The 15835-nt window shown below is 39.8% G+C and overlaps 1 protein-coding gene across 3 annotated transcripts in view; it reads right to left on the reverse strand.

The window, feature by feature from the left end:
• Positions 1-1286: 1286 nt before the first annotated feature.
• The window catches only part of aff4 (AF4/FMR2 family, member 4), a 33882-nt gene continuing 19333 nt past the window's right edge, over positions 1287-15835 (reverse strand). For 2 of the 3 annotated variants that reach the window (XM_042431095.1, XM_042431093.1), the window contains exons 3-21: positions 14911-15705; positions 14479-14517; positions 14241-14327; positions 13799-13826; positions 13619-13682; positions 13294-13386; positions 12228-12372; positions 11242-11998; positions 10939-11090; positions 10190-10275; positions 9612-9852; positions 9030-9127; positions 8522-8585; positions 7720-7856; positions 7466-7537; positions 7271-7364; positions 7088-7131; positions 6434-6651; positions 1287-5357 (exon numbers count right to left, since the gene is read on the reverse strand). In XM_042431095.1, coding sequence (XP_042287029.1) covers positions 5230-5357; positions 6434-6651; positions 7088-7131; positions 7271-7364; positions 7466-7537; positions 7720-7856; positions 8522-8585; positions 9030-9127; positions 9612-9852; positions 10190-10275; positions 10939-11090; positions 11242-11998; positions 12228-12372; positions 13294-13386; positions 13619-13682; positions 13799-13826; positions 14241-14327; positions 14479-14517; positions 14911-15705 — 3342 coding nt within the window. In that variant the 3' untranslated portion in view covers positions 1287-5229. The remainder of the gene's footprint in view (positions 5358-6433; positions 6652-7087; positions 7132-7270; positions 7365-7465; positions 7538-7719; positions 7857-8521; positions 8586-9029; positions 9128-9611; positions 9853-10189; positions 10276-10938; positions 11091-11241; positions 11999-12227; positions 12373-13293; positions 13387-13618; positions 13683-13798; positions 13827-14240; positions 14328-14478; positions 14518-14910; positions 15706-15835) is intronic. The other variant, XM_042431094.1, reaches the window with a different exon arrangement.

The raw sequence follows: 15835 nt of genomic DNA on the forward strand, positions 1-15835 counted from the left end.
AAGAATCAGAGGCAAAAAAGTATATGTGAATCTAGATTCAGACCTCTCAGCGGAACATCGTCTTTCTTTAAATCATCTAGAGCTGCAGTGTTTAGTCAATTAATCGCCAACTATTTTGTTTATCAATTAATTGTTTTGAGTCTTTTTTTTTTTTAAGAAACATGCCAAAATTCTCAGCTTCCTGCTTCTTAAATGTGAATATTTTCTGGTTTCTTTAATCTTCAATGATAGTAATCTGAATATCTTTGGGTTGTGAACTGGGACAAAACAAGCCATTTTAGATGGCATCTTGGACTTTGGGAAACAGTGATCAGCATTTTTCATTTCAGTCATTTTATAGACCAAATGACTAATTGAGAAAACAATCGACAGATTTATCAATAATAATCATTAATTGCAGCCCTAAAACCATCAATCTGGTCTTATAACCATTGTCTATATTTGTGAATATGAAGTAATGAGTGTTTTTTTTTGCAAATAATTGTTTGAGATATACACAATTGGAGTCCATATCACAATTCAGACTGTGAAACACTTCTTCTCTGTGAAAAGTTGTTTTTCAAAGTCACTCTCCTCCCTGCCCATATTGTCAGTATCTCATTGTTAGTGATAGTACACTGTTCCCACTGCCACTAACAATGACAATAATTATCATGACAACCCAGTGATAACAAGGCAGCAATTGACGGGATGATGACAGCTGTGACAGTAGCAACTCATGACCACTTGGTGGCAATTTATTCACTGAGAACTGAAGCACAGACCAGGCCTGTTGTCAGAAGCAGCGTGAGTGGTACAAAGTCACTACATGGGGTTGAAGAAATAATATAAACAGCATGTGAAAAGGGACTCCGACTGGACGTGAATTCCACATACTCCTACAGAAGTGGCTCACTATACTCCAGTTGGCAGTACGTGTCAGTCCCCAGTCCACATTCCTACTTGGTTGTGCCATATTTATTGAGACCTAACCTATTACATAATGTAGCTTTTTCTTTCTTAATAAATGCACCAGTGATTTGGCCACGTTCGACCTCTAACTGGTATCAATGTGCATGTTGCAAAAGCTGACACGCTGCTCATTGGCTGTGCATTCATTTGGACATCATGAAGAACTTTATTTCCAGCTGTGCTCCCAAAACACATTATTGTTCAGTAAATCATAAAAAGTCCAGTCTATAGTCTTAGGCTTACTGCTTTTCACTTACTTACCTCTTTGTAAGTTTATTTTAAATATCTTCAAGCGTTCTAATCTTGTGCTGCTAAAATAAAACAAGTACAACTCCTTTAAACATATTCATATATATTTTATTCTCAATACGACAAAATACAAAGAATATTCAGGACAGACTCTCATTAGTCACAATTAATACTCACTTCACAAGAATGCTTTAAATTACATAACCTAAGTTTGAAGATCAAACTCAATGAGTACCTTTAATCATATTGCATCCATCATATATAGTATTTCTATCATCAGTTCTCTTAAAACTAATCCAATTTAGACTATTGTACATAGTGTATGCTGCTGGTCTCAATTTTGAGACGACTTTTAGAAAAAAGGTGTTATACAACATACTGTATAAACTGCTACAACTGTTTTTGACGTGTAGAGAAATACCTCTGTTTCAAAAGACATGTTGGACCAATTGTTCAAAAGGGACAAATAGTTAATACTCTTGTGAGGAAGAAACAAGACGTGGTTTTACATAAGACTGTACACGCCAACCGCCATGCATCCATCCATCCCATGAGATCAACAATATACATTTCATGAAAGTACACACCTCCGTATCAAATACAGGGAAGACAAAATATTCGCACTTGGATCTAGAGACATTAAATGATTATGTGGCGACCTTGATACTGAGAGACAGTGAAGCAGGAGACAAAGTATACGAGCACGTATAAGAAAAAGGACTGAGAGATCAATTTGATATACAGTGTTCAGAGACTGGGATGTCATCTGTAACAGCTTAGAAGAAGAAGAACACAAAAGCCCACAGAGAGAGAAAAAAATGTGCATAAAGTATCTCACAAATGTATTTACAGCATTTTTAAATTTCAATAAAAATGTCAACCTGTAGTAGAAATTCACCCTTAAAGAAATGTTATATTTACAATTTATACATTTGTATTTAAATAGAAACATGCAAGTGTTAACATCTTCCTACTGAATGTCAAAAAAACTCATCTTACCCTGGATTCTTTCAAGTTAGAATTAATATTAATTACTACTTACAATGAAATCTCATCATGAACAACCCCAATACATTTACATCTTCCTATTTCATAAAATGGTACTCCTTAAAAAGGCAAAATAGAAAAAAACATTAAGCAAAGGGGCAGAAAAATAAATAAGTGTGAGTAGCAAACTGTTAAAAATTATTCTAATGCTAAATTTGTACATTTGACTACAAGATAGTGTAGGGAACACAAGGCGCGGACCTGTACTTACAAAGTGTACCAGTGTATGAAGACATTGACTGGGCTGGCAAAACCCACAGAGGAATTCCTATGAGAAAAGTGGCCTCCAGCTTTAAGTACAAAATGGCTCAAGCCATCTGTGTTTGGTTATAAAAACAGATCTATATACACACATATATATATATACACATATATATATATATATATATATTTATATATGTATATATATTTACTAAACCAGTACACAAAATTGCAAAAGCTAAAGGCATTGGACACTTGCGTTTAACAGGTTTCTTTTTGAGGCAGAAAAAAAAGAAGTGGGGGAAAAAATCCCAAGCCTAAAAATGAACTTTTCCCACAGAAACTGATCTTTTTTTTTGTAAAAATCCTGCATAGATTAAAATAATACCTCCTCTGACTTTCTCATTTTCAAGTGCAAGAGGAAATAACAGTATCCTACCTATAATAAAGGCCAGGGAGCCAGTGAAGGATAGAAAATATAAAACAAAACAAAAAAAAGGTCAAACTAGGGCCAAACAGTAATTCTGAAGGTCTGTTTTGAAAAAGGTGTCAAATGACATTGAAGAAAAAACACCACATTTATGTTTTAGGATAGAAGAAAACGCCAGAAAGTTAATGAATGTCAAAGGTCTTAAACATTTTAGTACTTTTATCATTTTCCACAAATGATCAACTAACAACCAAATAAACCAATAATAGTTCCATTGAATACTATTTGGCCCAGGAGATTTCCAGCATGTTTAAGTAGGAAGTGGGCTTGAAAAAAAAACAAAATGGACAGTCCTTCATGTCATTGACCAACACCCGAATGTCATTCTGTAGCACTAGCATCCACGTCTGCCTTGATGAGAACCAGTAAATTTTAAACAACCAACAGAAATGTTCATATCTGGACAGCTGGCATACACTCTGTTGTCTCTACTCTGCCTGCTGTACCACATTAACACGACTAACTGACACATTTCTTACTGACTTTCTTGCAACACGAGTCATGATTAAGATTTTAAAATTTAAATAGGAACGATTACATATACAAAAACTTTGCATCTTATAATATAACCCCTGTTCAACCCTGTTTTAAACCTATGCATTTGAAAAGTTATACTTTTGTTTGGCCAGAAGAAAGAAAAACTGCTTTGTATATAAATAAAATCTATTTTGGCTGTTATACTTATTTGAAATATATAATCATAGATTTAAAACTCTTTGTTCTATAAATGCAACACTGCTAATCTGCATCACTGATGAGTTTGCTTCTCTCAAAGAACATTTCTAACATCTTTACTTTCAGGTGAATTTGTCTTTGCCAAATTAGTTCACGCAGGCCTGGTTTTTAGAAACTGCAATGTAAATAACTGCATTGTATTCATGGATACGAACTTCAATACTTAAACACTCCCTGCTGTTCCTTAGAAAAATACACTCTGAGCAAACAAGGGGATAAAAAAAAGAATAACACTGTATGTAGTGACTCTTCCTCAAGGGAATTTCTCAATGAACAATGTAGCTACAGTGTAAAAACATTTCATAGGAAGAGATTTGTATTCTGGAGCTTCAAAGAAGCAGCAAATCTCTTAGAGAGAACATTAACATGATCAATTTTATTAAGGCTGCAAGTTTAAAAGCCCCCGCTAGCGGCCCCTAGAGGCCAAGCTGCTCTTAACATCCAAAACAGAACAACTTAAACAACTGACCAATATTTTATTTGCTAGCAGGGCAAAAAAAAAAAAAAGTTCATGATTCTTGAAAATAAAATGACACGTTTCAAAATTAATACACTGATCAATATAGCTCATTAGAACATTTATAAATATGTGTGTCAGAAGTATTAATCTGCTGTGCACAGTAGCCCTTCCTACAGTCCTTAAATCTTGTGGGCATGCTCCAAGATTAACCTCTAGCGCCTAAAGTCTTTGATGGAAAGATAAATCAAGATGGTGTAAGGTAGCTTAATTAAGAGGCCACCGAGACTGAGCCAACACCATCTTTGCTCTATAATGTGAAATTCGTAACAGGACGTGACTTTAAACTGTAAGACTGCAATAAAAACATAATTGCTGCCAGCTTTCATTAACTGCTAAATGTTTAAAATGTATAAAATGACAACTGTCGTGAAAGCAAATAAAAAAAAAAAAAGAGGGAAAAGGAAAATAATTTATTCAGATATGACGGGTGATCATTTGTTTTCCTGTAGCTCACACACAAGGCACAAAAATGATAAAGAGAAACCTTCATTTTAAAGCACCTTTGGTGTTTATGGGAGGTACTTTGGTGAAACAAAGTAAAATAAAAAGTTAAAAGCCAAAGTAGCCTATAAACCAAACCCCATTTTTAGTGTATTCATAATAAATAATTCACCCAGCGCTTCCTTGCCGAATAGATAAAAACATGGCCTTCAAAGATTTCATAAGAATGCCGATATATGAAGCATGGCGATAAGCTCCGTTTTTTTTTTTTTCCCCCCGTGCTGCGGTTTCGTTGCTTCTCCCTGTGTGGTGCTGTCGAAGGTATGAGATGTCCTAAATTGCTCAGTGTTTTTGGCAAGCTGGTGTAGAAAATGGACACAGTGTTGGAGATATGTCTGAGAAGTTCATCACATGTGTGTGTACATGGAGGACCAGAGGTGGACTGTGTGTGTGTGCATACAGTACATATGCGTTTGTGTTAATGTCCGTCTATGAGGGCATGCGTGTGTGTGTCTTTGAGCACATGTTGCTGAACACGAGAGGCTGAGGTGTGGGTGTGTGTGTGTAGAAGCAGCGCGCAGGGAGCGAGTCCTTGCTAGGGAATTAGCTTTGCGTCCAGGCGCAGCCAGTGGAGGCCCTGCCGTGTGTAACGCACCAGTTCTGTCATGCTGCTGGTGTTGAAGATCAGAGGACCCATCACCTTGTCCAACTCCAAGAAGAAGTCTGGAAAGACAAGGACGCAGCTTCAGTTACAAAGCCGCTGACTTCAAGTCACGTTCAAGATGCAATAAGCGAGATTATTTTTTGCTTTCAAAAAAAAGTGAAAGTTTGTGTGGGAGGTTGATAGAACTACAATTATTTCATTATCAGTTCATCTGTTCACTATTATTTAATAACCATTCAATTGTTTAAGTCAATAAAATATGAGAAAATAGTAAAAAATCTTGTATTAACAATTTCCCAGAGCCAAAAATGATGTCTTAAAATTGCTGTTCATATTACAGTCAAAATCCTAAAGATATTCATTTTACAATCATAATAAAACTGAAAAAACAGCATATTCTACAAATTATCACATTTGAGAAACAGACATTTGTTGTAAATTTTCTGTAATAGATTAATCGTCTGATTATTTCAGCATTAGCTAGAACTACTTATACTTATCAGTACTACTACATTAATGATCAGTGCAGCACATCCTGGATTTAAAAGCTTCATTTCTAGCCCGTACTCAGTTTTATAAAAATATTTTTTCTCTTTCTCTTTAATAGATGGCGTACAGTAGAGAGATGACAGGAAAGGAGGAGTGATAGCAGGAGAGAGGGAGGGAGGTGACGTGCAACAAAAGTTCTTGGCTGGATTTAATCTAGAGAGATTTGTGAGATTTGTACTTAAGCCATAAAGATGCAATGCTATAATTTACAGTATTTTGAATCATTGATAATACTTATATTATTTTTATATAGGGAATTTCCCTAGTCTCCCTACTTGATACAACAACCTGCCAATTTTAAAATCAAGTACATCTGTCTGTTGCAGAGTTACAAGCAGTATAAAAGGAGAGCAATCCTGTATTTGTATATATCTTGAATTTGCTTTTGAACATTGATTTTTCACAATAGGTAGAAAAGTAGGTCCCTACTTCTCTTTTAAGAATTGATATGAAAAATCAAAAAGCATGTGCACCTTGCATTAACTGTCCTCAAAGGATGCAATAATAAAAGATTTAAAGGACTACCCAACTTTCTATATAAATAACAACAATAATAAAGACATATCTAGTTTTTACAAAAGCTTACCTTTCTGCTCCTTGGATAGTTGCTCAGCCTGGTCCCAGACCTCTGTGGCATACAGGAAGTTGGAGGTGACCTGGACGTAGCTGGCAGCCATCTGATGGATACGTTGAGGTATGGTCACAGACGAGCTGGCGCTGCTACTGCTGCTGACTGACGAGTAGCCACCGGCCGTGCCTGGTGACAGTTTTGGGGACACTGGAGAGGGCATGCCCGCTGCCTTACTGCATTAGGAAACAGAAGCAAGCAGTGAGACATGGCAATGAGAACGCTGGTACTGGTTTAGAAACCGTAGGGTAAATGTTGAGTTATTTTTAGAAGTCGCACAAACACCTGTGAGCACATGACAGTTATAATACACTGAGCGCAAACTGAAAATCATTACTAATAGCAGTATTTATGTAATTGCTGCCCAGTATGACTCAGTGGCTTCAAAATGTTTTTCACGACAAAAGGAAAAAAAAAAAAAACTGGTGAAATGACTGAGAGTCAATAAAATATCTACATAGGTGCTGATATTTGAAATTGCTAGTACGTTTTTTAAGTTTTCTGTGAAATTCTCAAACTTTTAAGCAATGGGGAAACTTATTTGCCAATGTTTTTCCTCATAAATTTCAACAAACACAGTTAATCTAAACAGCAAAGGACACCGTGACTTACTTTCCCATTCCAGGAGAGGGAGCCTGGGTGTTACTCAGAGAATTCTGTCAAACAAAATGAAGGGAAGAACATTATGTACACAGAGAGGAAACAGGTTACACATTCACAGAAAACTACATTCATGGAATACGTATTGTGTTGCCTGTGTTCCACGCTGAGCAGTTTCTAGTAAACATAAGTTACCTTTAAGTGTTCAGTGAGTGTTTTGGAGTATTTTAGTGCACTGTCTTTCCTAAGCTTGAATAACCGCAGGTAGAGGAGGGACTGGCATCGTAGGCTGGAAAGAGAAATGTTTTGTTTTTTTAATACTGATGACCAGAGATATGTGAACTGCTTAAATACACAATGCGTCCTACTCAAACAGTCAGCAGTACTTACCAAAGCACAGCTAGCCTCTTGTCTGCTGAAGTAGCATCTGGGGCCATGTAACTTTTTAACTTCATAGTGTATCTGTGTATACAGACAGAACAAAGTTTAGTCTCCTAGGAAAACTAACTGTTCAAGTCATTATAGAAGCATTTTTTATATCGGTCATATAGTTTCATTGAACACATTCGGTTTCAATTTCAATTCTGTGAGCATAAAAACAGCGTATGGTAGTATTAAAAAAAGGTATTTATGTATGTCCTTACTTGATCAACTCCACTGTTTCAGCGTACATGGGAAAAGGAGACTTGGCCTCTTGGGCGCTCTTCTCCAAAGCATTACCACATTCAATGAAAGACACCACCGCGTCCAAGTAGTAAACTGCCTTCTCAAAACGGTCCAACTGCACAAATAAAATCATTGTTAGTGGTTCATCCCGAGTTTGGTGAGCATGAAGCAGTCTCAAATATTACATTTCCTTCTCAAACTGTTAGAGCGGTTGAGGACTAAATGCTGTTCACATGACATTTGTTTTGACCCGGCAAGTTACATGAATGACACCTTTTGTATTTGACTTGGTACAGTTTACACAAGCTCTGTTTTTCATTAAGTAATAGAAGCAGAAAAACAAAACAAAACAATGATTTTTGAGTGGAAATAGCATGCAGCAGAGTCAGGTATCTCATAATCCCCAGGTACGTAACTGACACCAGACCTGCAGTTAAATATAGACACCACCTGCTCGTCAGTGACCAGGTAACAAAAGCTTTTATGTTTTTATTTATTTTCTTTTTTTCGTTGTACTCAAAATACTGTTAGGAAACTGAAAAAAAATTGACATTGGAAACTTTGAGACTGAGGTTTATTTCCCAGACAGTGTATTTAGGACTATACGAAATGTGTGTGTATCCCTGTATCTAACATTAAGTGCCCTGCAAAAACTTACCAGGATATTGTTTTGCATTGATGTCTTTCATTTTAATGATCGTTTCTCTGCTTTGCATGTAACAAACGTCACTGTAACATCTCAGTTAAACATGTAAATAGGCATTAAGCTCTCGTTCTTACCAGTGCATCTGCGTTGTGTTTAAGTTTCTTGGCCTCTTGTAAGTAGTGATCTGCTGAGTGGACCCTAAAGCAAAAAGGTCAAACAAATTTGATTACAATGATGAAGTATTGGGAGGGGGAGGGGAGGGGAGAGGAAGCCCCATCATTTAATAGAAACATTTTTACAGTGAATATAAAACACTGTGTCACATAAGTGCACGTAAAAAGATTCTCTCAATGCCTTAAAACATCTATTCTTACATTAAATAAACCTCCAAAACAACTGACACGAGAAAAAAGAAGCGAGACTGTGTTGTTACTTTACCACAGCATGAAAAGGACAGAGATTCCCAAAAGACAGCCTTTTAAAATGGAAATTTACGTCATCTCTTCTTCATGCAGGCACATCTATTCATGACCTCCCAACCTCCTACAGCTTTATGCATCAAAGGCAACCCTAGATCCCCACAGCAGTCCTTTCTGCATATCCCGCTGAGGGGTTATCCACGGTGGAAAGGGCTCCTCTTACCTGTCCTCAAACACCAGCTTGGATCTCTGAGACTTGGAGCCGTCCGTGGAGAGCGGAGGCACAGCCAGCTGGTTATCACAGCCCTTTGAGGATTTCTCCTGCAGAGACAGCAAGCGAGAAGGAATAAAGTTTCGGGGAAAAGGAGCTTGGTGTTTGAAGTGAAGGATAAAATGGAGAACAGGGTGATTTTTTTGTGTTAACTAGACACAGTGTGTATGACTGCTGGTTACACATACATACATATAAAATACTCATTGGTGACTTGAATAACTAGTTTTACAATTTGCATCCCCAAATGTTGTGCACAAACGTACATAAAGTACACACACACACACATCCATCAAGCCATGAACTCAACCACTCCCTTCTTCCTGTAGCAACAATCTTTTTTTTTTTTTTTTTTTAAATGCTTGCTTCGTTATTCAGATTCACCCCAGAGGGAAACGTATTTAACAGTTGGCAAACAAGACGAAAGATTGCACTTTGCGGTATCTACGGTACTTGCCAGGTATTCACACACACACACACACACACACACACACACACACACAGAAAAAGCCTGGCGAGGTTAAGGTTACTCACACGCACCTTGCCGTCACGTGTGCTGCGTCCCTTGTCCTCTCCTTTTCTGTGTTTGGAGGTGGAGTTGCCCTTGGTGCTGTGGCTCCCCTCCTTTCCACTTCCTGTCCCGCTGGACAGAGAGGTGGAGGACTGGCTGACTGTCCTCTTCCGACTCGGATGCTCTGCCTTTGGCGTCCGCTGAAGACCTGACATGGAAGGAGAGGGGACTGGCTCCTCTTTCTTCTCCAGAGATCTCTTAGACCTGACGGTATATGAATCGTGATATGGTTTTTTGGGGGTTTTTTTAAGCAAAATTCGTCAGTCCACATCACAAAATATTAACACTCAAAGATTAAATATCAACTTTCCAGGGAAGCATTATTTCATCACTAAGACACTAGCAGAGACATCATAAGTGCAGGGGTTAACAGCTGCAGCTTTAAGAGGCTGCAAATGTAATAAACATTTCGAGATGAACTGTAAGAAATGGGGAAAAGACGTCTGGCAAGCTTCATTTTTGCCTGCGAAAAATTAAGTACTACTGTCACACAAAGTGTGCCAAATGTTCCCAGTGTGCAGAGGAAAGGAAGAATACTCACTCTTTACTGCTGCTTTTATGATGAGATAGAGACTTATCCTCAAGCTTGCATCGCTTGCTGTCTGGCTTCGTGCCTTCTTCATCGTTCTGAAGATTTATAGATGACAGAATATTAAAAGCGAAGACACATTAAAGTGTGTACTCAGATAGCGTCTGTACATGCTTCTATAGCAATTGACCTGACGACATAAGGAACCCAGCACTTAAATTTGCTATCTAGCGCTTTAACTCTTAGGAGGTGCAGTACAACCTTCTGCCAATGCTCAATGTTTTCCTAAATCACTGTCACACCCAAAAATACCACTCCTATCACCCTGATTTTCAAGCTCTTACTCTGGTTGTTTCACAGCTATCATAAATAAAAAAAATGCACATCATCTAAAACAAATAAAAATAGAAAAAATTAAAAAAAAAAAAAAAATCATCTAATGGCTGAAATTCCAGACTTGGATCACCACCAAAATTGAATCAATTGTTCCTTGGCTTGAAGGCAGTTTTTGCTTTAATGGAAATCTGTTTAAAGGTTGTTGCAGCGATATCCTCTTGGGAAAAAAAAGGTGAACTAAAAATGGAGCAATCACAACTTCCTTGTTGGAAGTACTACAGAGAAAGATCCCAGTGAATCATTATCAGTGTGCAAGATCATACTGAAACATTGTAAGTGTAACTGGCCTTAAAAGGAAGTAAATTCAAATGAAACAGGGTTTGAATCAAAACACAGACTGGACTTTGTCCTATCAAGTCTCATACCTTGTGTTTCCTCTTGGCCTTACTAGAGCTCTTCTCAGAGCTCTGCTTGCTGAAGTCTTTGCTGTCCCTGTCTAGAGAGTCATCCCTCTCCACTTTTATCTCTACAGGCTCCTTGTAGGACCGCCCTGGGATCCTAGACAGCAAGTTGAGATCTGTAGGAAACGGGGAGGAAAGGGAAGGGTAGGGTACGGTTTAAATTTGGTCCAAAGTAAAGAAAACCTTCAGGAGTGTGTAAAACGAGTGCACAGAATACAGTGGAAATTAGCATAAGACTTATGTGCCTTCTTAGCAATGTTCACTAACCTATCTTCACTAGTAAAACCTGCTGCTGCGGCTGCCTTGCAGGGTAGCGCTCCTCAGGATCACTGAGTGGAGACAACAGCTCTTTCTCCTCCATTGGAGAAAACACGCACACAGGCGTCCTGATGCTTTCTGTGTATTTGGGTGTCTGAGACGAGGACGGGATGCTGTCATTCCCCTCAGAGTCTGACGACGAAGAGTCCGTATCAACAAACTCACGAGACTTCTGGAAAGTCTTGGTGGGCGCCTTGGGCTTACGTTTATCTGCGGTGGTGGTGACTGCAGCTGCAGTGGGCCGCGGAGAGGATTTAGGTTCTTTTTTGATGCTTGGTTTGCGGGAACCCTTGGTAGCAGCTTTGGGCCGGTGAGGAGGTATCTCTGGAGCCGGCTCGCTCTCCACTCTCAGACCTCCCTTGGGTTCCTCCACCACTGGGGGTTTCTCAGACTTTTTAGGCTGTTTCTTACCCACAGGCCTTCGGTTACCCGTGCTGCTCTCACTCTGGGCGGGGGATTTTTGCCGTCCACGGCCGCTCTCGCCACCCTTTTGCGCTGCCCGAAGGTCCCTGCTTGGGGCGGGTGCCGATGAGTCTTTTGACCCCCCTCCCTGGCTACCATAGATGCGTCCTGAGCTGTTATCTCGGCTCTCTTTCTTGCACTTGGTTGGAACATTATTGTTGTCCACTGGAGAAGCTGGGCAGAAGTGCTTGGCCTTCTTGAACCAGTTGTCCAGCTGCCATTTGTTGGCCATTGGTTGTTCAGGCTGAAGGGGCGCAGGAGAACACAAAGAAGTCAGCCATTGTCTTAGATAGTAAAAATGTATATGTTTGACACCTAGGCAAAGCTATGATACCTAGACTAGGCACTACCCCAACCCAAAATCAAGGTGGACATAGTTAGGAACATTTAGTGCCATTGACAAAATTGATTTAGCATCAAATCCTCACTGAGTACCATGACACTTTTGTACAAAGTTACTGTTAAGTCATTACTTCAGGAGAGGCGGGCCGCGGGTGCTCATTGGCTTCGCTGTCTGTCGTGCTGCTTTCGCTCTCGCTGTCGGAACCCGAGCTGCTCTCTGAGCCGCTGTGGCTGCTCGAGTCATCCCTCGATGGCTCAGCTACTTCACTGTTATTGCTGTTACAGAGGAGAGAGTCGAACAGCATTATATTGTGTACAAACGGCAAACAGTATATTTTTAGTCACACTTTAGTTAGTGAATCTGAAGCAATATATTTACTAAATTTTGATCTCAAAACTATTTTTCCCAACCGTTCCGTACTTGATTTGTAATTTTTACATTTTTCTGCTGTGTTTTTCTGCACTGCAGTGCCTGTCACTGCTAAATCCCACTGTTGGCTTTGGGAAAGTTGAGCACATAATGTGGGCAAAGATTGATGCTATCCCCCCACTCCCCCACCCCCGAGATCCCCTCTGCACAGGGGTCCTGACCAACCAGCCCCTGCAGCAACAAGTGCCTGAGTGACCAGAAAGCTGCGCTGCCAGGTACTGAGTGCAATTTTTAAGGTTGTGAAAATGTGTAAATTGTTAACATACTTTTTCAAACTTCAGGACCCTGTGAAGTGTATTTCTGATCAAACAAAAAACCCACAAGCTCAAACTTTAAAACTACTTTTTATGTTTTTTTATGTTTATAAAAACACCAAAACACTACTATAAGCTGATTATATGAAATACAATCAATGACCAAAAAACTATGCCAGATGACCTAAAGACAATCCAATAACCCTATAATAAAACTATCTTCTAATTTCAAATATAAGTTAAGACTGTGTGACTGAGGCAATGATTTTTGATGCCATTGTTGGATTGCACCATAGATGAGGCAACACAATATAAGATAGAGAATGACGAAAGAAGAGAGGAAAATTACAAGAAAAAGAAGTTACGTAACTCATAAATTTGCCATTTCTTTCCAGATAAGGAACCGCCGTAGCCTCAGAACTGTAATTTGAGTCATCTCTCTCTAGCAGAGTCTCAACAAAAAAAAAAAAATCAATATTCAAGTCTGACAAAAGTAAATTTACTATGCTCTACCTTGCTGATGCGTTTCTTGAGATATTCTTGGCAGAGTCCTGTTCTCCATCACTGTCCTCGCTGCTGCTTAGCTTGAGGTCATCTTCAAGCATACTGAGATACAGGAATGAAACATAATTAAATTGTAATGCTTCGTGTTTTATTTCAGCCGTGTAACTGCTGCGGATTGCTGGCTGTGTCTACATGATTCCTGTATGTCTGGTAACTTTAGGTTACTTTATTTGTTTGAGTACTCTGCTTTATGTTGTATGGATCAATACTGAGAAAACTACACGCATGGATTATGATGAGAAAGGAGGAGAAGAGGAAAGGGTGAAGTACTTACGTTGGCTGGTCATCGCAAGCTTTGGACTGGTGGCTGCTGGAGCTCTTGGAAGAACTGCCTCGCTCTGAAAACACAGAAAAAACCTCATGATCAATAAATACGTATATAAACATCTGAGAGGCATACATATCTAATCCTTTTGTGAGGATATTTTGTGAATCTGAAATGTGAGATACTCACTGTGTCCGCCAGGAAAGGGGTGAGAGTCCTGAGGTGAAAACAAAAAAAAACATTCTGAATTATTCTCATGATCTTGTTTTTCCTTATCTTTATACCATAATACCATTTTTCTGAAAAATCTGATAACAATGAATAAACAACAAAACAGACCATGGGTTTGTGGCAATTTATGTTTACATGCAAGCACAAACAAGTGTAACCACCAAAACTTACAGGAAAGTACTTCAACCTATCTTATCTTAATTATTACTAGATGATGTTTAATCGCTTCAAGTTGCAGTTAAACAGCAACAAAACAAGGTTTCTCTAGGTTGATTGTGTGTGTTATGAAAGGTCTGTTTGCACCATACAAAAGTAAAAAAACAAATAATTTAACCTTATTAATTCATCATGACACAATCATTTGAATTAAACCGTAAACAGCCACTGGTGCGATACTGACCTTGGTGGGGAATGGAAACTTGGAGGGCTCTGTTTTGCAGGGAGTGTGGATGGCTGTCAGCGGAGGGGGCCACAACTGAGTCATTTCCTGAAAGAAAGAAAAAAAAACACACACACACACACACACACACAGAGGGAAAAATGTGCAAATGAGTTGTAAGGCATCAGTAATGCTCAACGCTCTTTCATTGACTGAAGGCTGTGGGGAGTTTTTCTGTAGAATACAATTATGTACGTACCTTCAGAATCTCATCGACACAGTTGGCGTCACCAGATCCCTAAAGACAGAAGCGTCAAAATTAGGACATGTGTTCATAAACAACATGATGTCAGATCAGCAGGTGAGCGATGGCTTCCATTTTGAGCACCATGAGTTATTCTATAGGCATTTTATGAGACCAGTGAGTTCAGTCAGAGCATGTTTAACATGCTGAGAGGTAATTTAATACAGTTATTACATCATTATGAATATATGCTCCAAACATAAACAGCGCTCTGCCATAGTAAGTCTATAAATTTTACATGCAAGCTTCACTACTATAGATTTATAACTAGAGTGCCACATAAACACACATAATTAATGTGCGTAGTGTACATAAGCTGGAGGGTTCAGAATAAATTAAAAATAGAAAGAGATGGAACCGCAAGAAGGCCTCTAGATCCCGCCTTACCTCTACAGGCTGTGAGGGGATCTTGAGTTTGGAGAGCGAGGCCTTGCCGTTGGACTTCATCTCTCCCATGGTGCTGCTGTGCGACTGTCCGCTATAACTTTCCGCTTGTGAGCTCTTGGGTTCTGCCGTTTCCTGGCCGTCCATAGGCCGCACATAGGCTGTGGGCTTTTGCAGCATGGAGCTGGGCTTGGACATGAGAGATGGGGGAAAGGCCTGACTCGAATGCTGTCCAGAGGTGAAGGAGGTGTGAACCCGTGAGGGCGAGTCCCAGTTGGCCTCTCTGTCTCGCGGGGACTTGGAACGGTAGCGTTCCTTGCTGTGATGCTGCTCGGCAGACAAGGAGCTCCGCGAGTGGCTGTTGCTGCTGGAGGAACTCAGAGAGCCCTTTGCGGGACTTGACGTGTGCGACTTTGAGTGCTCTGACCCTCCGCTGTGTTTACTCGACTTCTTTTCCCGCACCTCTCCTCCGTGTCTTTGGCTACTGCTGCTGCTGCCGCTACTGCCTCCGTTGCCCCTCTGGCTACCGTGCCCACCCTGGAGTCCTGAGCGTTTCTGGGACTGAGATGAAGAGCCACCTGCTGCGGGGCCAACAGGAGTCCACTTACTGCTCTGGCTGCTGCCACCGCTACGCTGGTCCCCGCCAAACAAAGGCGGGCCCGATTTCTCCTCAGAGGAAGATGAGCTGTTAGAAGGTTTACCAAGCTTTGGAAGTGTGTCACCAATCGGCTCTTTCATCTCGTCGTAATTGCCCAGCATGCTCTGAATACGGCTGGACAGTTTATCTTCCTTGCTGGACTGAAGAGAGAAGCAGAGAATGGGGGAGGACAAGGTGGGGCAGAAGACAGTGTGAGGATGAAGAAAAGACAAAAAAAAAAAAAAAAAGACAGTCAGAGAAAGAAGAGACAGAAAAGTCATTGAGGAGAAA

Source organism: Thunnus maccoyii, chromosome 13, assembly GCF_910596095.1.
Source record: "Thunnus maccoyii chromosome 13, fThuMac1.1, whole genome shotgun sequence".
NCBI lineage: Eukaryota > Metazoa > Chordata > Actinopteri > Scombriformes > Scombridae > Thunnus > Thunnus maccoyii.